This window comes from Triturus cristatus, chromosome 1_2 (genome assembly GCF_964204655.1).
Source record: "Triturus cristatus chromosome 1_2, aTriCri1.1, whole genome shotgun sequence".
NCBI lineage: Eukaryota > Metazoa > Chordata > Amphibia > Caudata > Salamandridae > Triturus > Triturus cristatus.
The window spans coordinates 462,001,566-462,024,974 of record NC_140580.1 but is presented as its reverse complement, the minus strand read 5'-3'; the positions used below and the strand labels follow the sequence as shown (position 1 = coordinate 462,024,974).

Sequence of the window (23,409 nt, the reverse complement as noted above, 5' to 3'; positions counted from 1 at the left end):
AAATCTGACTTCACAATAAATTAGGATTTTAAATTAGGATTCCAGAGACACCTGACTTGGGGGTCTTATTTCTTCCCATTTGGAAATTACACTAATACAATGTAATAAGGTAATCCCAATGTTGCCCTATGGGAGAGATAGGTCTTGCAGTAGTGAACAATGACTTTAGGAATTTTCACTACCAGAACATGTAAAATGTAAAAGTATATTGTCCTACCTTTAAAAGTGCATTGCACCCTGGCCGCTTGGTTGTCCAGGGACTACCTTAGAGGTGATTTAAATGTATAAAATGGAAGATTTGAGTCCATCAGAAGGTTTATTTTGCCAGGTTGACATGGCAGTGTAAACTACACATACACAGGCTCTGCAATGGCAGGCTTGAGACATGCTAAAAGGGCTACTTAAGTGAGTGGCATAATCAGTGCTGCAGACCAACTAGTAGTATTTAATTTACAGGCTCTATGCACATGTAGTGCACTTTACTAGGACGTATAAGTAAATTAAATATGCCAATTCGGTATGAGACAATGTTACTTTTAGAAATGGGGTTTCTGGTTGTCAGCGTATGCATTCTGTACAAGCAGGAACCACCTCTCTAGTCAGGGTAAGCTAGACACACACTAAAAGATAATCTGTGCTCACCCTCTGGTAGTTTGGCACAGAGCAGTCAAGCTTATCTAAAGAGGCAATGTGTAAAGTATTTGTGCAATGCACACAGTAACACAATGAAAACACAACAGGAGTACAACACACAGGGTTAAAAAAACAGATTAAATCCAACTGTAGTGTTTAAAAGCAAATTGTACTTAGGGGTTACTTGAGGTCATGCTGAACCGGGGTAAATCCAAAGTTCAGGCTAACCTCGATGGCTGAAAGAGTACCATGGATGGAGGAAGCATTCATGTTAAATACTCGATGTGTCAGTTACTATCTGCGCAGGCTAATGAAGACTTTGTTGACAAACCCATTTGCAATGCAATTGCTGCTTAACCGTTGAGCCATGCTGTCCATCATCATCAAGCCACGCAGTCCATCAAAGTGATGTTGCTGATCAGCCCCTGCATTGGCGTCAAAGGGCAATGTCTCAGATCTGATCAGCGCACAGGTTGGCAACGATGTTGCACTAAAGATTCAGAACACGCGGGTGATGACAGCTATCCTGGCTGATGAGGGGTGAAACCCTGAAACCGGTCCTAGGATGCTTGTTTCCAGTCCAGGGAGGACCTGGCCTGGTAGTTCGGGCTGGACTGTTCCCATTGGGCGCAAGGTCAAGAATGATTTGCATATGGCTGGGTCCGTTCTGGAATGGCATGGTGAGCAAAAAAACGATGGATGTAGGCCCTGATCACTGTACTGGGGTGAATGTATGACATGGTTCTGCATTCTGTCCATCAATTTTTCTTTTTGACCCTGCGCCCAATGGGAACAGTCTAGCCCAAACTGCCAGGCCAGGTTCTCCCTGGACTATAAACAAGAACCCTAGGACCGGTTTCGGGGTTTCACCCCTCATCAGCCAGGACAGCTTGACTCCAGTCGCATGGAGAGCATGGGACCCATGTAAACTTAGACTCGCGAAGAATAGTGGAGGTGTAGGCTTGACAAATTTCAGGAACTATATACTAACAGGTGAAGGAAAGGGTCCAAGGGAAATTTATAGACCTGCGCGGATAAGTCCCCTATCCATATATAACAACAACAAAAAAAACAACAAAAATCCGCGGGTCTCAAAAAGACATGTTTAGACAGACATTTCAGCAGTACGTACAACAGGCAAAAGTATACAAAAAAGGGAGTCTCAATTAAGAGGACGGATTCCCATCACCCACCGAAGTGGCATGCTTCATCATTTGGGGATCTCCTCTCGGCTACACACTAGTGCAACCAAGGAGCTGCAACTCCTTACTAGTGTTAAAGGAGGAGCTCGCGGATGTTTTTTAATGTAATCCAAAACTAGATCACCTAAGATCAATGAAGCACGAAGCAGTGTGGTGAGTTTGTAGTGCAGTGTAGGAATAAGTGAGTTAAAAATTGACTACCAGTGGAAAAATAAATGTATTCGATATCCCGTGGTGTCAACGGTTAAAAAGTGCAAGCGCGATCCGATTTAATGTACGAGCGCTAGTGATGAGGTCTACATGTTTCAGCCAATCCAGATCTTCCTATGATCATGGCTTTCTTCAGGACCTAGGTGTAACTTCTGCACTATGATTGTGAAATAAATTAAACACAAAATATAAGGAATGATACAACCATATACCTGTGTATGGCAAATGTTGGCACTACAGGCACAGGTGTCGTACTCCCGTATCAATTATGGAGGGAACCCACCGCTCCTGGCAACAGCTCAGGGCGTGAGGCAACGCTCTAATCCGTCATTACCCCGGGCTGGATCCTGAGAGTCACAAGCGGATAATTCAGGAACTACCATATAACATACCTGTGCAAACAAGGGGCAGCATGGTTTATGGAGAATCTTGACTACAGATCCCAATGGTTAGATGTAGAATTACATCTCATTAAAGGAATCCCCCTTCCAGCAATTATGACCATGCAGACCTCTAAATTGGAGCACTCCAAATACATAATTTTAAATACTAAAAAAGCCTTGTCACGTTTGGATACACTATCCAAAATAAAAATGGGCGCTTCAATCGCATAGGGGATCTGGTATAACCCAGCGATAAAAATAAACAAAGAAACAATATTCAGGTAAGAGTGGTCCCGTAAAGGTATCAATTTCATTAAGGACCTCTATATTAACAGCTCTCCTATACCCTTTTCCACACTTAAAAATGAGAAAGGTTTAACAGAATTAGACTTCTACGACTTCCTGAAACTGAAAGTACAGATTTCCAAACTTAATCTTACATTTCTTTCTCCCTCACTATAAATTGCTACTACCCCCTCCGAGTAAGCTTCACTTGAGCATAACAAAATGGGAAGCAGAACCGAACAGCAAAACACTTACACTTGATTGGCCACGAATACATATGATGCCTTTCAAACACAAAATCTCCCCCAATCTCTCTCAAACAAAATTCATGATCATAAAAGGAACTATTGGACTCCTGCAAAACTGTTTAAACTTAAACTAACCCAGTCCCCACAATGCTGGAACTGCAGCTCTCAATCAGAGGATTTACCACATATGCTCCTACTGTGTCCTATGTTAGAAAACTTCTGGAATAAATTCTTCAATTACATTACTAAGACACTCAACATTTCACTGGTTAAAGAACTATCATACATACTGTCTGGTTTTCTTGATCCAGACCTGTCGGGGGAGGATGACCGCTTTATGTTTGACTTAATGCTAATTCTGGCGTGTAAAATAGTGCTGTGTAACTGGAAGAGTTTTGATCAAATCTCATTCTAGAAATGGCAAGAATGGCTAACTTTTTTAAGGGGTGAGGATAATATCGCCCTAAATACTTCCCCTTGGAAACCTAGGCACAGGAAGATATGACTCTGCATCTGAGGTCTTTAAACCCCCATGATTTACCAACCTCAGAAATAGATATAGTCTCGATTAAACTTGGTCCCCTCACCACATACACTCGAACGACCAGGATTGTGTGATGGCTCCTTACCAGAATAAGGTAAATTTGATAAACCTCCCATCACTAGTCCATAAGTATGCTTACTCATAAGCAGGCCCTTTGACCCCAAGCGTAATCTTACTTTCCTCCTAGTCTTACTCTTCTCCTATTCTTACTCTCTCCTACTTTCTCCTTTACTATCCTTATCTTTTCAGTTAGTAGTAATAGTATTAGTATTATTGTTTCTTTTCTCTCTTGACTTTCCCCATGCTGAAATGAGGATAAGGATATTTAACAGAACTATCTACGCTAGGATACACACATGTCTTTCTTCTTTAACAAGGTCTGGCTGTTAAATGGTAGCGGCAGTTTCAGTCGATAACCTTTCAAGTATTGCCCGGCGGTAATCGCCTCTCATACCATTCGATAATTTACCAATGAAAGAGGCAAGCGCCGGAGACTGGAAGGCAGGAAACAAAGTTTTTATTCCGTCGGAGCAGAACACATCAGATCAGACAGCAAGGTATCGTCACGAGGTGCTCTAACTGCATCTCTGAGGCCTGGCCTCTTATATACAGGTTTATGACTTTATTGCAGGTTTATCACACATGGCACATTCTTGAGATCACTTTGATGTATGAAAGAACATTCTCAGAATCCCCACTTCGAGCTCGTTCCCACACATATCTACAGTGGAAGTCCCCACCCCACCCACAGTAGGAGATGGCTATCACACAGCTGGACATTCCGCCAATTCCCGGGGGTGTGTGCAACCGGTCGGGTCTCAGGGGGTGAGGGCCTTGATCTGCTGTAATCCCTCTGATGTGGGGTGTTTTCCTTACAGCAGGGGCAATAAACTGCATCCGTAGGGCTAGGTGATGGCCTGGGATCGGTTCGGATAATCGGGCGCGGAGGATGGGGGTTATCAGGAAGGATGTATGACCATGTATGGGATGAAAGGAGGTGTTGGTCAGGCACGGGGTGTGATTCCATGGCAGGGTCGCGCAGAAGGAGAGGGTTTATGGCCCGTGTATGAGAGAGCGGGGGTGGCCGGCGCGCGGGGGATGCTTGCAGCGCCAGGGGAACGCGCTGGCGATCGACAATGAGCGGGGGAGAGAGTGGGGTGCCTAAAATGGCGGCCGTGCGTTCGCTGTGCGTGGCGCTGGGGAGAGGCAAGATGGCGCAGATAATGTTCAGTTACAAGCTAAATTTCCACAGTCCTCCCTTTTAACATATCTCGCCAGCTTGCCTGGCCGACATTCACCTTTGTTAACCCTTTAGCTATAACACCGTGAATGTTTTTCATGCATTCCTTAAAGGTACAGAGTTTTTAGGACAGGCAGGAGAAATCTGACACATTTGTACATAGTTACATACAGTTGATAAAGTAGGCGAGGAGGTAGTACATACAAAATTACATCAGCTGTGCCGCATGTCAGGCCCAGGGATAGGAGGAGGAGAGCTTGTTTGAGCACAAACATGATACTGTAAAGCAAAAAAAATGTTTCTGGCAAAATAAGGGATATTTCGTACATTACTTAAGGCCCAGAATTCGTGTGGATCAAAAATAGTCAGTATAGTCGTGTGCATGGCTGGTGTTGTATGAATGTCATTATACAAAGTTAGATTTTCTTAACTTCTCAGTGTACAGTCGGAAGTGACTGACGCAACATCATGAAAACTCGATAGGAGGATAGTTAATATAAAAAGGTGGTTGGGAGAGGAATTCAACTTAACATGAGTTACAGTCGTGGGAGGGAGTTCTTCTTTCCAGTGTCCTATTATAGAGAGCCATCACTGGTAAGCTCTTATTGTTCTTCTTCTTGTGATGGCACTGTTGAGCACCGGCGGTGGAGCTAAGGTCCAGCTCAAATCCAATTTCTCACGTGGCAGGGTGTGACCATTCGCTGTTCTCCGATCACAGTCCTGTTCCCTAACACAGTTCATCATAGGTACTTTGAGACAGGGTACCCGCTTTTTGTTCTTCTGTAGTTAAGTCAAATTCAAAATCCATATAAAAGAGGGAGAGAGAGAGAGAGAGAAGGGTGTGACGTGCTTCGGGATGCCGAGGGAAGAGGGGGTGGAGTGGGATCGGATCAAAATGCGGACCAAGGAGAGCAGAATCTTCCAGCACTGGGCCCATCAATCGGGCCCAACGGGTTGGGACTTCAGGCACGCTGGTCGGTGAGCAGGGGGCCTCGATATAGCCCTTCGTTCTATCGTTTATCATCCTGATAATGGTGCCTCGTCTCACGCCCTTTTTGCTTCGTTGCTTCCCCCTTGGTCGATGCCATAGATGTTCCATGGTCCGCAGCCAGGCTGTGCGTCACGTCCGACCCCTCTCTTCCGATGGCCGCAGGTTATCTTTGAATGAGTACAAGAAACAAAATCTTGAGTTGGCAGGGAAGACATTTACACACTTCATCCATTCTCCCAACCACCGAGTAGTTGGGGAAATGCTTTTATCGGTTGTTGTATGATTGGTGTTTATTAACTCTTATGTCAGTGTGTGTTACTAATTTATTAATCATTGCTGTGGTGCAGGTTTCTGTGGGTGTTCCTGTCCATCGTCTGGCCTGCTAGGTGTCGATTCCTGTGCCCTATAATCGTTGCAGGAAGCCTGACATCTGTCAACCTTCTGGTCTAAAAAATTCGAACCGGCTTCTCCGGTAGAGACTCGTTCATCTCACCACAAGTTCTGTTAATACACATTTTCCTCCGAGGACTGCTAAGTTTATGGAAAAAGTGCGAGGTGCTACTGTCATGGGTTCATAGGTATCTATTTCGGGGAGGGACATAAGCTAAACATTTTTCTTGCTGGAGACAATAGGTAACCCCCATCAGCTTAGGCAATGTACCTTTAGAGAACAAAGACATCAGTTGTTTTGCTCGAAATACTCTGGGACGGCTAGTACAGAGCTGGGGTGATTCTGGGAGGACGGGTGCTTGGACATTCTAGTTCGGGACAATTGGGCGGGGGCAGTTCTGGGCGGTGGAGATGGTGACGTTAAAACTCTAAGAACGCAAACCACTGACATATAGTCCCCGTGATGAGGGCCAGATTGGGAGACATCAGTCGTCTTACCTGTCCTTTCTTTCTTAGTCAATTAAATTCAACATTTTGCAGAAAGGAGAGGTAGTAACGTGGTAAAGTACGGTCGTTTTTGTTTCTGTCAATTTGTTCGAACACCGCCGTGTTTCAGGCCAATTATACACAGACTGAGGAGGTATGTGTCGTGTAATTTATTCAAAAAGGAAGAGGGCAAGGAAGCCTTCAGTGAGGGAAGGAGAGAGAGAGAGAGAGAGAGAGAGAGAGAGAGAGAGAGAGAGAGAGAGAGAGAGAGAGAGAGAGAGAGAGAGAGAGAGAGAGAGAGAGAGAGAGAGACGTGCGCATCAAGTAGGCTATTTGGCATATGTACGACACAAAACGAGAGAGAGAGAGACATGTGTACGATAATAGGCTACTTGGTGCGCACACAACATGGAGTAGCATGGGTCGGTTCTATGTAAGAGAACACAAGCGGGGGAAAGACATAAATTCGGTGATCACGCACACACAAATACCGGATAGGGTGTGACAGTACATGCTTCAAGCGCAGAAACTTAAGACCGAGACTCAGGGCTACGTTGAGTATGGGGACCTCTCCTTTCCTGTCCTCTTTCCTATGTATGCTGCGTATTTTCAGTATTTTTGTAGTTTATCTTGGGGAGGGGTGTTGGACCTTTTACTCCCCTCCCTTTGATCGATGGACGAGCACTTCAATCATACGATGACGCTCTCTTCATGCGACCCAAGCATGAAATGCATACACATTCATACCGCATAATCGTAGCACACACGCACAATCATACCATACAGCTTTTCATGTTCCCAATGGTGGTCTGTACTTTGCGCATTATCCCACAACGTTTGTCTATGTTTTTCCCTATATTGAACATGGTGCGGTCCATGTCCACTCCATTCTTCAGTCGGAACTTCGTCGTGACCTATAGAGGGGAAAAAGAGGGGAGGGGATGTGCAGTATTCAAAGTACATTAGCGCGCGTAGACACGAAAAAGTTCTACTTACCGCGTACCAGGCTAGCCGCAGGAGTGGGTAGTACCACAGACCTATTATTCTTTTCTTCCGAGAAAAAGATGCTCTATTTCATTCATCTCCTAAATTCGGGTTCCCTAGTCGTACATGCATTTCTCAATCGGTCGTGTATTATGGTGCAAGATACCATACCTTGCATTCGGCATATACCTTAAGCTATAGTTGACCATTTTCTGACAACTCTTGAAAAAAAGACAGGTGTGACGGGTACAAATTCCGTTAATCAAAAAGATTTAGGCAAATGGGGTGTGCATTATCTGTTTTCTATTGATTGGGAGTAACAATCATTTATTCAAAAGAAAAACCTTTACCAACCTAGATGATTTGTCATGACACTGATTCCGTAATTCCTTTAAGAAGCCCTTTATTTAAAACAATGTCAGTATACAAATACGGGCCTACAACCGCTATAGGCCGGCCACGGCGTGAGAGGCGTCGAGTATCATGAGCAACACTGCTTTAGCATACAATCGGTACCCTCCCCGTCCATCATGTGTAGAAACATCGCATACATATCTCTTTTTCTTTTTTTTTTTTAACATAAATGTCAAGTAATCGGGACGCCATAAGGAGCTGCAGGCCCCTCCTACATTGGCGCCATTTTGGGGCGAGGTCGGGTGGGTCCAGTGCACAGTCTAAGTCTTTCCACTAACTAGCTGCTGGACCAGAATCCCTTTCGGTAGTTCGAGAACTTTTCGTTAGCGTCAGATTGCGTCAGCATGACGTCACCACGATCTCGCAGCGATGCCGTGATCCATCCTCAGGGCGGGACAGCAGGCAGGTCTCGCTGTCGCCGCCTTGAATCAGTCTCTTTCATAGCATCTGGCGGAGGCAAGGTGGTTGTCGCCCGGGGCAAAGAACAATGGCGGCGGCTTGCCCTCACCGGAAGTCCGCGGGAGTCGAGTGCCAATGACTCCCGCAGACTCTGCAAAGCTGAGGGGGCGTTTTGTCAAGGGTGGGGCCCACGCCCAAGCAGACAAGCTTTCGAGTCCAGAACCGTCTCACGGTGGGCTAGGCCTGGATCCAAAGAACTGACCGCCGGAGTCCAAAGGCAGCAGCAGCAGCAGCTCTTCGTTACGGCCACCGGGGTGGGTCCCCCGATCATTCTGCTGCGGGGACCCACCTCTCGAGTCAAACGTTAATGGCAATATTGGTGCAGAAAGGAACCCGCGCCTGGGTGGCTGTCCGGCAGGTCAAGACGTAAATGGCTGCCTTGCTGCAGCTGGTCGGTGAGTGCAGGGGCGCCCACTCGTCTGGGCGGCGAGTGAAGTGGCTGGGTGCAACTCAGCTGGCCGGCGAGTAAAATGGCAGGGAGCAACTCAGCTGGCCGGCGAGTAAAAATGGCTGGGGTGCCCTCATCTGCTGGTGAGCCTCCACCTGGGGAGGCGGGGGAGGCCCGTCCACGTCGCTTCCCCCCGCCAGGGCACCCTTCGTTATTGAAGGAAGAAGAAGAGAATGGGAAGATCCGCACGACGTGGCAGGCCCACCTCGGCGTTGCCAGGGTCTTGGCGCCGCGTGTGGCTTCCGGACTATTCGCACAGTTGTCCGCCACTGATGTCAATGGATTTTTGCATGGCTTTTATAGCCCAAGGCCGACTAAAAGGACCGCCCAAAACAGGCCAATGTTGCAACTTCGAGGAAGGAGAGGCGAGGACGGTGTCACGTGGACGTAAATGCTTTGGGATGCAGGTCGCAGCAGACTGTCATGTAAATAGTTGTTTAAAACGTGTTTTAACCTGTTCACCTTGTCGGAATGTTGTTATACCTATAAGTTATTAAAATGTTTAATCATACTACTTTGTTGGAGTGTTGTACATGTTTGCAATCTAGTTACAGTGTAATCGGAAAATGGCATAGTCCAATTGTGCGTGATCCTAGTCAAGTTCGGTGACGTCGATGGTGGGTATCAACAGACTTCCGGTTGTGTGGGATTTCGGTCGTGTTTACTGGGCGGGGTGGGTGGTAGGGCAGACATGTTTAGGCAGCGAGAGCGATGGAGCCGGGCTAACTCGTGGCCGTCTTGACCGTGAGCTTGGCTCCTTCCCGTAGTTCCATATATCCCACAAAGGGCTATTTCCTAGCGTTAATTTAGTTTTGTAGGGTCAAAAAGGATCCCACCAGTGGCCACTGACTCTCGGGGTCCCCCTTTGTATATTTTATGCCATAGCTTGCTACAAACTACGGCGATTAGTTCGTATTAGTGAACATGTCCTTATTAGGGGTGCCTTCCAGAGGAGCCGGATGGTTCACCTCTAATAAGCGGTCCGGGCAGAACCAACTACCAATCAGTGGGGAGAAGATAGGCATGACGGGTTTCAACGGGGACAAAAGTCAGCACTACCTATCCTTTCACTGCTTGCAAAGACTAGACAGAATATCTCTATTCCTCGTTATTTGTAAGCAGAGAATACCTCCAAAGAACCAATATCGAACAACTAGTGTTCGGACAATCAATCAATCAATGGGGAGATAAAGATAGGCACGACGGGTTACAACGGGGACAAAAGTCTGCGTTACCTACCATTCACTATTTGCAAAGACTAGACAGAATATTTCTATTCTACGTTATTTGCAAACAGAGAATATCTCAAAGAGCACTATTCTTCAAAACAATCAATGTTCGGACAATCAATCAGTGGGGAGATAAAGATAGGCACGACGGGTTACAACGGGGACAAAAGTGTGCGTTACCTACCCTTCACTATCTGCAAAGGGAGAGAGAGTGTGTTTCTACTCCTCCCCGTTTGTAGACAGCGAATATCTCAAAGAGAACAATTAATAAGCAATACTAGTATTTTTCTATCAATCAATCAATTGTTTCGCAATTTGTCGTGTTTCACGATCTTACCCGGACCGTGTGGACAGTTTCTCGTCTTCCGCCTCCAGCGCCCGATCGTCCTCTACTCTCCGTATTTGCCGCGGCACTCCTGATGGTTCCCAGTCAGGACCGTAGATCACTCGAGAGAGGTCTGCTCGGAACCAGTGAAGTTCGGATGATCGGCTGCCAGACGAGGGTCTATCGGGCAGGAGCTCTCCCGATCGTTGCAGTCGTTCACTCTGTCGTCGGGACCTCTCCCACTGGATCTACGTGTCGCTGATGGGCCCCACGCTTGGGACGCCAATTGTTAAATGGTAGCGGCAGTTTCAGTCGATAACCTTTCAAGTATTGCCCGGCGGTAATCGCCTCTCATACCATTCGATCATTTACCAATGAAAGAGGCAGGCGCCGGAGACTGGAAGGCAGGAAACAAAGTTTTTATTCCGTCGGAGCAGAACACATCAGATCAGACAGCAAGGTATCGTCACGAGGTGCTCTAACTGCATCTCTGAGGCCTGGCCTCTTATACACAGGTTTATGACTTTATTGCAGGTTTATCACACATGGCACATTCTTGAGATCACTTTGATGTATGAAAGAACATTCTCAGAATCCCCACTTCGAGCTCGTTCCCACACATATCTACAGTGGAAGTCCCCACCCCACCCACAGTAGGAGATGGCTATCACACAGCTGGACATTCCGCCAATTCCCGGGGGTGTGTGCAACCGGTCGGGTCTCAGGGGGTGAGGGCCTTGATCTGCTGTAATCCCTCTGATGTGGGGTGTTTTCCTTACAGCAGGGGCAATAAACTGCATCCGTAGGGCTAGGTGATGGCCTGGGATCGGTTCGGATAATCGGGCGCGGAGGATGGGGGTTATCAGGAAGGATGTATGACCATGTATGGGATGAATGGAGGTGTTGGTCAGGCAGGGGGTGTGATTCCATGGCAGGGTCGCACAGAAGGAGAGGGTTTATGGCCCGTGTATGAGAGAGCGGGGGTGGCCGGCGCGCGGGGTATGCTTGCAGCGCCAGGGGAACGCGCTGGCGATCGACAATGAGCGGGGGAGAGAGTGGGGTGCCTAAAATGGCGGCCGTGCGTTCGCTGTGCGTGGCACTGGGGAGAGGCAAGATGGCGCAGATAATGTTCAGTTACAAGCTAAATTTCCACATGGCTGGATACAATTGGACTACAAATCATCGCTCACTACGTTAACATATGTGACCTATTGTACACTAGTATGCAACTGTTAAGCCAATAAGAGTTCCCATGCCAGGCTATGTACTCTGTAACTGATTGCCCCAAGGTGACATTAACTCTACGCTTAGCTCACTATGCAATATTTGTACCTCCGCCAGGTCGGTTAGCCAATTTATTTAACCGATAGCACTGTAATACTTGTAAAACTACTCATATATCTTTATCCAAGGTGCATTGATGGAATCCTGTACTTCTACCCCTCTGTTCTGTATCTTTTATTTATTTTGGCCCACATGCATCAAAGCAAAAGCCAGTCGCAAACGGGCAGATTCTCAGAATCTGCCCCTTTGCGACTGGGATTTTTGCATTTGGGATGCATCATCCCAAATGCAAAAATCGCAATTTAAGGAATCTCTAAATTGCGATTCCTTAAATTGCTATTGCATTTAAGGAATCCCAAATAGAGATTCCTTAAATGCAATGCATGAAAGTTTAAAAATTAGCGATTTCGCTAATAGGGGGAGCAAATTACCATGAAGTTGAACTTCATGGTAATTTGCAAAAACTTTGAAAAATGCACTAAAGTGCATTTTTCAAAGTTCCATTTTACACACACACATGCCCTTGGGGCATGTGTGTGTGCAAGATGTATTCATATGCAGATTTCAGGGGTGCAACAGGGTGTCTTTTTGACGCCCTGGCACCCTTGAAATAGCATGAGCAATTTGCGATTCTCTAATTGAGATTAGCAAACTGAGAAAGTCTTCCCATTCATTCCTATGGGCCTCTAGGCCCATAGGAATCAATGGGGAGGTATTCCTTAATTGCGACTCGCAATTTGCGAGTAGCAATTAAGGAATGTTTAGAAATCGCTATTTTGTAAGCGATTTCTACATACATAGCCTTTTGCTATTCCTTATTAGCGAATCCTTATTTTTCGCTATTAAGGAATCGCAAATGGCATTGTTGATGCATGTGCCAGTTTGTGTCTAAAAAAACCCATAAAGCTTTTGAAATAAAAAAAGACATTTCAACTAATGAAGGCACAATATCCTAATTTTTAAAAAAAACTCCTGCTGGAGACTCAATGCAGTTTGAAACCCTCTGTGGGTCCAAACCTTTTAAGTCTTTCACTGATCCTGCTTTGGCTGTCCAACAGCTGCTGCCAGTTGCACGGCCACAGCAGGTAACTGGCAAACATGAAGAGCAGAAGCTATGAAAGGAGGCTTAAATCAGCCCTGATTCACTCTCGGATCTCCCAACCTTCTTTTCTTCAGACACAGGAGCTGATGAGACTTCCCCCTTCCCTTCTTCTATATCTCCTGTGACATAATGAACCACAGGAGGAGAAAGGCAGGAAGATTTGCTGTGTGCCTCATCCACTTCCTGTCTCCTTCCCCCAATCCACATGGTGCGGTAGAGGCTGTAAATAACAGCATTGAAATGTTGATGGTATCAGGTCATTATAATTGTTCATAGCCTGATACTGCAACATTTCTTAAATGGATAAGTCATGTCTTCAGTTTTCTAATATGTACCTGGGCAGGGTTCACTGAGTTCTTCTATGTGGAACTCCGTGAAGTGCTGAAAAAACTCTGCTGCGCTCCCAATAGTTCTGCTAGTGGCGAAGTGTGGTAAGTCGCATTGTGCTGATGTTTAGCACCAGAAGTTTGTCCCATGCTGTAAAATCAGTGCGAATGGCAGGATGTGCAGTGCAAGAGGGTGCTGCTTCTTCCGGACACTCAAATAGATTTTCTACTCGAGCAGTAGCTTACTCAACTCAAGCGGCAGGTTTCTCAATGCAAGAGGCAGCGACCTGCCACATCCACCCACGTTGAGAAACCTCGCCAGGAGGTGGTCTAGCCTATGATTTTCCTCGCTCGCCAACTTAATCTTGGCGAGCCGTGAGAGAGGAAAAACCCGGCTTCACAGAATTTTTGGGAACTCCGCCTGAGCGTTGAGTGCGCAAAACTCCGTGAACTCTGCCGGCAGAGAGGAATACATCGCCCACCCACTAATATTTATTTGATTATGTTATTTTCTAAAATGCCAGTATATCACCTTGTATTTTCCTCAGACTGCTTTTACATACAATCTAAAGTGCCTCAAACATTAGTGCAATAGAAATGATTATTGGTGGAAAGTTGCCTTGTGTGCAGCACTGAAACAGCACTGTGTCATGTAGTCTGCAACTCCTGATAGAGAATTCGAAGTGCAATTAACAGGGTTGGAGCAGTGCAAATACCCTAAGTCAGGTCAACTGAAGTCATTAAAATAGCTTGACATGACTTTGTGTGAAATTCTGATACTAAATGAAAACAGGTACAAACAAATGTATAATACATATTATTTCTATGCATTATTCCTGTAATTGTCACAAAATTACTCATATTATAAGAGTGTGCCATGAATACAAAATTCACACAAGACACTGATTGCATGCTTAGTGTAATGCAAACAAGATATATGTAGTGTGCACATTACTGATTACAGCACTGAATCCCTATACGTAGACAATATAGTGCTGTGTAATGATTTGCCTTGCTGTTTGCGAAATACAACGCTGTTGATTTCTGTGCAGTGTTGGCTGCATGAATGTTGCTAACCCTCTGCCTCGGTTCGGTGCTCGTAAGTACTTTGAAATGGGCCTGAGGCAGTGGTGCGATGGAAAATGATAGGGCCGCCCTGCAGAATGGGGTGAAGGGCCCTGTAGTAATGGTGTATCTCTTTAAGAGATTTTCCATGATTAGAATCTTTATAGGTAACCAGAATGTCATGATATAAATAGTAGGTCGTTAGTCATTTGTACCTGCCTGTCTCTTGAGAGCTGCATCTATCTTGTATACTTAGCTGTTGGAATAAATCTTCCATATATTCTAACTACTCAACCTTCTTATTATTCACTCCATGCTGATCCTGCGATATTGCTACACAATTTTGGCGACGATTTTAGGATAAAAGTATTTTTTTTCACTCATCGTGAGAATTGTGTCTTTCCTGCACGATTCTGTCGCTACAAGGAATTGAAGCCTCTGCTATCGGGAACAAACAACAGCGATGATTGGCATGTTTGCCAATTGAAGATATCATCTGAGAGCGCTATACTCTGCTGTTTTCACCGTTACAGAGCTTCTAGAAATCGTACTGTTTCTCAATGAATGACTTTCCCGATGTGGTGCTAAGTGGTGATTTGGAAATTTTACGCGCTACTTCGACGTTGAGGTAAGCTTAATTTCAATTATAAATTCCACTTAAGCGATAATCCACCCCACGTGCGCAATTGGCTCACCGTTATATGCTGCAGCAAGCGCACTTCATTCTCCACGCATTCATATGTCGCCATCTCAGTGATCGTCTATGACGTATCGGATCAGGAGCGATCCCTTGTCATCGTGAGACGTCACCACATTGCGTTCAACACGTATTGCAGCCATCTTGTTTGTCTATTGTTGCCATGACAGCGCGTCAATGATCTAAACGCCGCGCTGGGATTTGCGCATTCAACTTCACCAATTCTGCAGCATTTTCAGCGCGCGTTACAGGAAATAACGGCGCGCTGCATCCTCGACCTGTCTACACTCACGAGAGCAATACTTTTGGGTTGTGGAAGGTATTTACCTCATTGATTTTTTTTATTTACTCTTCTTTCAATAATTTCACAGGAAGAAAGTATGCAAGGTGAAGTGGGACAGTTATAACAAATGTAAAAGTACTGGCAACGGCGATTTTGTTAAAAATAAAAACCTTTATACATTTCCAGCACATGTGAAAGTTTTGGCAGCTCTGGATATTTGTTAAAAAATATATATATATATATATACAGGCTGAGTATATCAAGATAGCGACGTAACACACATGTGCACTCCTCATATTCGTGAAGTAAAGTACTCCAAGATTTTTTTTTGAGGATATGTGTGTTTCATGAGGTCAAAGTACTGAACATTCTACTGGTGCAAAACATTTCTTTGAGGAAGAAGAGAAGGTTTTTATTCTAAATCAATCTTCGTTTATCACATTTTGGTGTAGTCTGGTTCATAGGAGTTTTGACTGTTTCGGCATTAAGTTGTCATGCCAACCAATTCTTCTGTCAGTAATCCAAGGGATAACACTACTGGTGATGGAAATTTTTCAAGTCCACACATTAATTCCCCGAAGGAGTTTTTACCCACTCCTGGTGAACCGGTAATAGCATGGTTGGACTGGAAAGAATACTTCTTCAACTATATCGCGAACTTAGAAGACATCAGTGGAACATTTTCTCCAGAAAGGAAAAAAAGAATGTTATTGTACTCTTTAGGTCCTGAGGGTTTACGTGTATTTAGTGAATTGCATAAACATGATAGGACAGAGGGAGATTTAGATGTATTTAAGTCAGCGATTTTAGATCTTGATGATCATTTTTCTCCTTCAGTATGTATTGCTGTCACCAGGAATTTTTTTTTCCACAGGAAACAAGATAAACATGAAACAATTGAAGAATATGTTTCCGCGTTAAAAAAGTTAGCGAGTAAGTGTAGATTTGCACAGCTACATGACGAGTTCATTCGTGACCAGGTAGTCATGTACACTAAAAATAAAACCCTGCAAGATAAATTATGGGTAGAAGGGGAAAGTTGTCTTAAAGACATCGTTGCTATGGTCAAGAAGGCTGAGCTTTCAGAACGCTGTGCCAAAGCTACGCTAACTCAATATAGAACGATCACAGGGGAGGTGGTAGGGAAAATCACTGGGAAGAAAGTAGTGTACAAAAATCACAAAGGTACAAAGTATGAAAAAAGCACACCAGATTACACAGGAAAAAAAGCAGACAGCGTAGAAACAAAGAGATTTAGCAATTTGATTTGTTATAGATGTGGGAGTTACTCACACTCTGCAGCATATGAGAAATGCCCAGCTAAGTCGGCCAAATGTTTGGAATGTGGTCTGATCGGACATTTCTCTAGAGTATGTAGACGCAAACCCAAGAAGAACTCCAAAGGGAAGGTTAAATGCATACAAGAAGGGGATGACGGTAGCTCGTCAACTGCTGGCGAAACTGAAATACAGGTGAACTGTGTCCAAAAAAAGAAGGTGGTACTAAACATCACAGGTAGCTCGTCCTCTAAACCTTGGTGCCATGTCTCCCTGGGAGGCATTGTAGTGCAATTAGCAGCCGATTCGGGCTCTCCATTTACTATCGTGTCACAAGACGTATGGAAAAGCCAAATTGTTAACAAGATTGGCGAGTGGTTAGAGCCTAATGATGTGTCAGCGGAAAGCTTTACAGGAGATAAGATCGATGTTAGGTTTTAGAAGTCTCATTTTCCGATTTAAAGAAAGGCAAGCTGTGGGAAAGTTATATATTGCCAAAGAGGGTCCGTCTGTATTGGGTTGGAAAGATCAAAAGTTATTTGACATTATTTTAAATCCCAATAGTAAAGAACAGGTTTTGGTTTCATGTGATGGGGAGGACACTAAGAAGTGGGTGTTACAAGATTTTCCTGAAGTGTTCACTATTAGCATGGGTAAATTAAAAGGATTTACTCATCAAATTGATTTAAAGGAGGGGGCTATCCCCAAGATACACAAAGCAAGAAACATTCCACTTATTGTCAGAGATGAGGTTAAAGGCGAACTTGAAAACATGTTGGATAACAATGTTATTGAACCCGTAGAGGCTGCTGAATGGGTTTCTCCATTAGTCGTAGCACGAAAATCTAATGGCAAGGCCCGTTTATGCGTGGACTTAAGGTACCTCAATGATAACATCTTTGTAGACCAATTTCCTCTGCCTAGGATTGAGGAGATGCTATCTTTGACACGGAATGCAAAGTGGTTTTCCACTTTGGACCTCTCTGCTGCATATCACCAAGTGGTATTGGAGAAAAGTAGCAGACAATTCACTACCTTTTGTACACCTTACGGGTGTTATAGATTTAAACGAATGCCATTTGGGTTGGCATCAGCCGCTGCGGTATTTCAGAGGTTGATGTCAAACCTTTTCAGTCACATTCAGGAAGTTACTTTCTTTCAAGATGATATCTTGATTATGGGAAAAAATAAGATACACCATGATACTGTGCTAAGAGAAGTTTTGACCATTCTCAAAGATAATGGGTTAGTGGTTGAAGGCAGCAAGTGCAAATTTGCTGAGAAATCAGTCACTTATTTGGGTCACGAGATTGGGTGTGGTGGTATTAAACCTAAAAGCAGTCTAGTAGAAGCCATTCGTAATGCTCCCCTGCCAAAATCTAAGGATAAACTTAGATCTTTTCTTGGTTTGGCAGAATTTTATTCAAAATGTGTTAATAATTTTGCCCAGAAAACATATGAAATGCGTACACTCATGAAAAACAAAGCTATATTCTTGTGGACTGATGCATTGCAAAATTCGTTTAATAGCATTAAAGAAGCCATTGCTCATGCGCCCACCTTACAAGGTTTTGATCCACAGGCATATACCATTGTTACAACAGATGCTAGTGGAACTGGCCTTGGAGGTGTATTATCGCAAATGTCAGAACAAGGTAAAGAGGTGGTAATAGCTTTCGCTTCTCGCTCTTTGTCTCCAACGGAAGAGAAATACTCGGTAATAGAGCAAGAGGCATTAGCTTGCGTGTGGGCTATGGAACATTTTAGAAAGTTTATTTGGGGCAAGAAATTTCTGTTACGTTCTGATCATAAACCTCTAATGAAATTACTAACAACAGAAGGTCTTTCTAGAGCTTCAGCAAGAATTGCAAGAATGTCGATGCGCCTCCAATACTTCTTTTATGAGGTCCAATATGTCCCTGGTGCAAAAAATGTCATAGCTGATTTCCTCAGCAGACTTTCTCTACCAATGAAGGAGGTGGAGTGTGATCCATGGGGTGAGTTTTCCGTAGCAGGTGTGTTTGATGACACATCTGGTTTACGTAAAAATGACTGGCAAGAAGAGTGTGACAAGGACGAAATCTTATCTATGGTTAAAAACAAAGTCATCCATGGTTGGTCTAATGATTGCACATCTAACACCAATCTAAGAGCGTTCTGGGAAATTCGTGATGAACTGAGCTTGGATGGAGATTTTGTATGCAGAGGAGAAAAAATTGTACCCCCTTTAGGTATGAGAGAAAAAATTATTGTTATTGGTCACGAAGGTCATCCTGGAGTTTCTCGCACAAAAAGAAACATTAAAGCACTTTACTAGTGGCCCAGGGTTGATTTAGAGATAGAAAGGTTTGTGCGAGCTTGTATCAATTGTGAGTGTTCGGATAAGGCACAGAAGACACTCAACCCTCCCATGTCTTCACTTCCTTGCCCTAGTTTACCCTGGCAAGAGGTTGCTCTAGATATTATGGGACCGTTAGTGTGGCAAGATGGAGTCACCAAGAATATCTTTGTGTTGGTGGATTTGTTTTCCAGATGGTTGGAAGTTGAGGTTGTCACTAAAGTAAATACAGAAAACAGTTATTAGTTTCTTAGAAAAGTGTTTTTTAAGAGAGGGTTTTCCGGCCTCTATATTGACAGACAATGGGGTTCAGTTCAAATCTGATTTGATGAGGGATTTCATGAACAGCACGGGTATTGAGCAGAAATTCACAGCTTTGTATCACCCTAGAGGAAATTCAGTGGTAGAAAGAGTGAACAGGGTCTTAAAGGGTATCCTACAATTGGCAAAAAAAGGGAACAAGAATTGGGATAATGAACTTAATAAATTAATTTGGTCGTATAGAATTACTATCCATGATACTGTAGGGGAGAGTCCATTTGGTTTAATGCGAGGTAGATTCCCTCATTGCAAGATTAATCCAGGATGGATTGGTAAAACAAAAAAATATGAATGGGATTCTGAACAAGTGAGGCAATCCATTATCAATTCACAGTATAAAAATAAATTATATTTTGATGCCAAACACGGCACTAGAGATGTTTGCGTGAAGGTGGGGCAAAGCGTCAGAGTAAAACAAGTTAAAAAATCTGGCAAAATGCAGTCAAAATGTTCTGAACCTAGAACTATCACTAAGGTCATAAGGAATACGGTGCAACTCGATGATGGCAGCATTCATCATATGAGTTGCAATGCATTTTCTACAGATAATGGAATTAATAAAAAGTATGTTTTGGAAAGGAGAAGAGATTATTGGTGGTTAGATATTTTTCCGTCTCTTGAGGAAAGTAACGAGATGTTGGGCAGTACAGCAGCGGGAGGTGATGCACCTAGTTTACCATCAATGCAAACACCTCGGTCCTCATTGGTGCATTCACCTCAAGCGTTGCAGATGTTGCATGATGGAGCAGGTGCTGAAGTTCCTCGTGTACAAGATAGCATCTGTGGTCAAACATCAAGTAATTTTGAGAATACTGAAGGTCGGCATCAGGAAGGTATTAGAGAATTGGACACGCAAGACAGTAGGGTGTCCTATGACTCTTCCATTGAGAACAAATCTAGCAAATGTGGAAGACCAATAATCACTCCCAAGAAGTTTGAAGATTTTGTTCGTTTTCAATTACTTATCCTTATGTATATTCACATGTAATTTTATTTCTTTGTTGTTGTCATCCTTATGCGTAATAGTATTGTCAGGAATGTTAAATTGTGTTAAGAAGGGAGATGTGTAGTAACGGTGCATCTCTTTAAGAGATGTTTCATGATTAGAATCTTTATAGGTATCCAGAATGTCATGATATGAATAGTAGGTCGTTAGTCATTTGTACCTGCCTGTCTCTTGAGAGCTGCATCTATCTTATATACTTAGCTGTTGGAATAAATCTTCCATATATTCTAACTACTCAACCTTCTTATTATTCACTCCATGCTGATCCTGCGATATTGCTACAGGCCCCTTAGGCTCCCATACTTCACAGAGATGCATAGACCAGGGGCTCCTCATATTTTGACCTGTGTGGCCCCTCCCACTGAATCATTACTGGAATCCTGGGAACAGTGTCGAGTCTGAGGAAGCTGGGGCCGCCACCCTAAGCAATTTGTATTATTTGCACCTCAAAACAACACACAAAAAAATGCAAAAGCAAGTATACACCAAACAGACGCTCAAATATTGTGCTTCTTTATTTGTATGTACTTTATTAATTACAATTTATCCATTTTAATTTTATTATAATAGGAAAAATAGTCCCAGACACAATCGGGATTCGCGGACCTAGGGGAGGGGGGGCTCCTCACACAACAGGTTTTAGAATCACTGGCATTACCGTAGGCTGAATGGGGCCCCTGGAGAATGGGGGCCCCTTTCACCACAGGGGCTGTATGGGATTGTGGTACGCCTCTGGCCTGATGGGTTTCAAAAGGGGTTACAGGAGTTTATGGCGAGTTCAATACTTTACAAACACACCCTACAGATTGTCTGCAGTGGTGTAAGAGCGTCCTTAGGATAAACAAAACGCGAAATGTGAAAACTACTTCGATTTACCGCTTTTGAAAGCCCGACATTCACAAAATGAACTTGAGAGCCAAGAACTTGAACTGTAGCAGGAATAAAGAGATGAGGGACACAGGTGTTTGGCGTCTGGCCCGTAAGACTAATTGCTCGTTCAAACAATTATGCCTTCTCTGTTCATTTTCTGGCCAATATGTTGAAAAGCTGTTTAAAAGTCCTGGCGGTATGAATCTTTAACGGAGATGTGGTACAATACGGATGTTTATTGAAACAAAAGCTGTGTCATCACTTTTCTGCGCGATGCATATAAAGCTGCACAAACAGGAGAAAACACTTGTGCATGATCGCGGCAATTACGCAGAGATTACAGCAGGTGCGGTGCAAAGCTGATATTCTTTTTTTCTCTTCCTCCAAAGGATTTCAACACATTGATCTCCATCCCCCCGTACCCAGGGGACTTCCTGCACCCCGTGGTTTACGCATGCACTGCGGTGATGCTGTTGTGCCTGTTCGCTTCCATCATCACCTATATTGTACATCACAGGTAAGACCGTGCCTGCCGGCTTGCTTCTCCACGTTGCATCCCTTTGTTGACACAATACGGTGCTTAGGCAGTCAGTCATTGGTAAGTCTCTGATGTATATGGCCACAGTCTGCAGAATGGCGCTGCGAGTGCGAAATGCCTAAAATTGATAGTCGCCGTGAGCAGCCTGGGGCAGCCATTCCTTGCATTATCTTTGAACGTGACTCATTTATCGCTTGACATAAATGCAAACCTCTAGGGGACATTCAATTCGTCCACTCGGCTTTTGGGCCTAAAGACTGTACTGCATAAAACGTGTTGGGAGGCCTCTGCTTGCACAGATATAAGAAGGCAATGGCACGGTGAACGTAAGTACCAGGCCGTGTGTCGGGTGTAATGTACCGTGTTCCTTCCTACCACAGCACCATGTTCAAAGAATGGCTATTGGTCTGCCATGCCACAGGAATACCCTGCCTCACCCCGCCACCCAGCCGGGGATCAGTTCTAGACCAATGACAAGCGTGAATCCGCAGTCTTCCGAAATAAATGACCTTTCTGAGGCAAGAGTTTGATAATATCCTTATCCATATCCCTGCAATCTGCTTGCATTTCAGTCGCATTTTTGGGAGCTGTCCCCTTGCCACCTTGTGATAGAGTTCAATTGAAGGTACAGCCATTGTTACTGTGTATTTACTACTTGTGCCATAAGGTTTATTAGTCGTTTGACTAGTTTGGAAGTTTGTGCAACACAGCCATTCTTGAAAGATTGTATTGTATTGTAATTCCATTTATATAGCGCTTACTACAACTGGAGAGGCGTTGAAGCACTTTTTTGGCGAGTAGCACGCTTCTCTGGAACCCATAAAGGATTAGTGGTGAATTAGTATAGTGAAATATGAAAGTAATGTGAGCGGTGGATAGGTTAGTCAGTCATTTGGATTTAGAAGGATAGCGGAGGGATAGAAGAGGGAAAAAGGTTTGCATTTATATAGCGATTGCTTCACCGATGGGGTGTTGAAGCAATTTTTGGGTGAGTAGCACGCTACTCTGGAACCCATAAAGGATTAGTGTTGAATTCAATTAGTATAGTGAAATATGAAAGTATTTTGATTAGTGGATAAGTTAGTCAGTTATTTGGATTGAGAAGGGTGGCGGAGGGATAGGAGAGGGAAAAAGGTTTGCATTTATATAGTGCTTGCTACCACTGATGAGGTGTTGAAGTGCTTTTTTGGCGAGTAGTATGCTACTCTGGAACCCTTAAAGGATTAGTGGTGAATTAGTATAGTGAAATATGACATTTGAGAAGTAGACATGTAAGTCTGTTATTTTCATTGAAAAGGATAGTGGAGGGATAGAAGAGTGAAGAATTTAGACTTTTTTTGGGGGGTGAGGTCATAGCAGTAGGAGGAGGCTTGGGATCAGTAAAAAGGGATGTAGAGCGGAAGAGTCAGAGGGAAGAGATTAGAAAGGCTTCTTTTGGGGGATCAGTATAGTAAAAGAGGTGTCAGATGATGCAAGAAGGGGTAGAGTAGGGGAGAGTCTAGAAAGAGTTATTTTGGGCATCATAGTAGTGGTATGGGATTTGGGATAAGTGAGAGAGTGGATGCAGAGGATATATTGATAGAGGTATAGGGTGAGAAATATGGTAGTGCATTGGAAAGAGTGATAGAAAGAGGTTTGAGATGAGTCAGAGAGTTGAGGTAGAAGATATATTGAGAGAGGTATAGGGTGAGAATAGGGTAGTGCATTGGGTATGCTATATTAGAAAAAAGTCATACATATATAGATCCATAAGTACATGGAAAGTATATAGATGCATTAAGAAAGTAAGTATATGTAGATTAAAGATATTGATAAACGTATAGGGTGAGCA

The 23,409-nt window shown here is 43.9% G+C and overlaps 1 protein-coding gene across 1 annotated transcript in view; it reads left to right on the top strand.

Annotated features, from left to right (window-relative positions):
- Nucleotides 1–23,409, top strand: part of ADGRA1 (adhesion G protein-coupled receptor A1) — a 781,952-nt gene that overhangs the window by 226,598 nt on the left and 531,945 nt on the right. Inside the window, exon 3 of the mRNA XM_085606189.1 lies at nt 21,430–21,557. Coding sequence (XP_085462315.1) covers nt 21,430–21,557 — 128 coding nt within the window. The remainder of the gene's footprint in view (nt 1–21,429; nt 21,558–23,409) is intronic.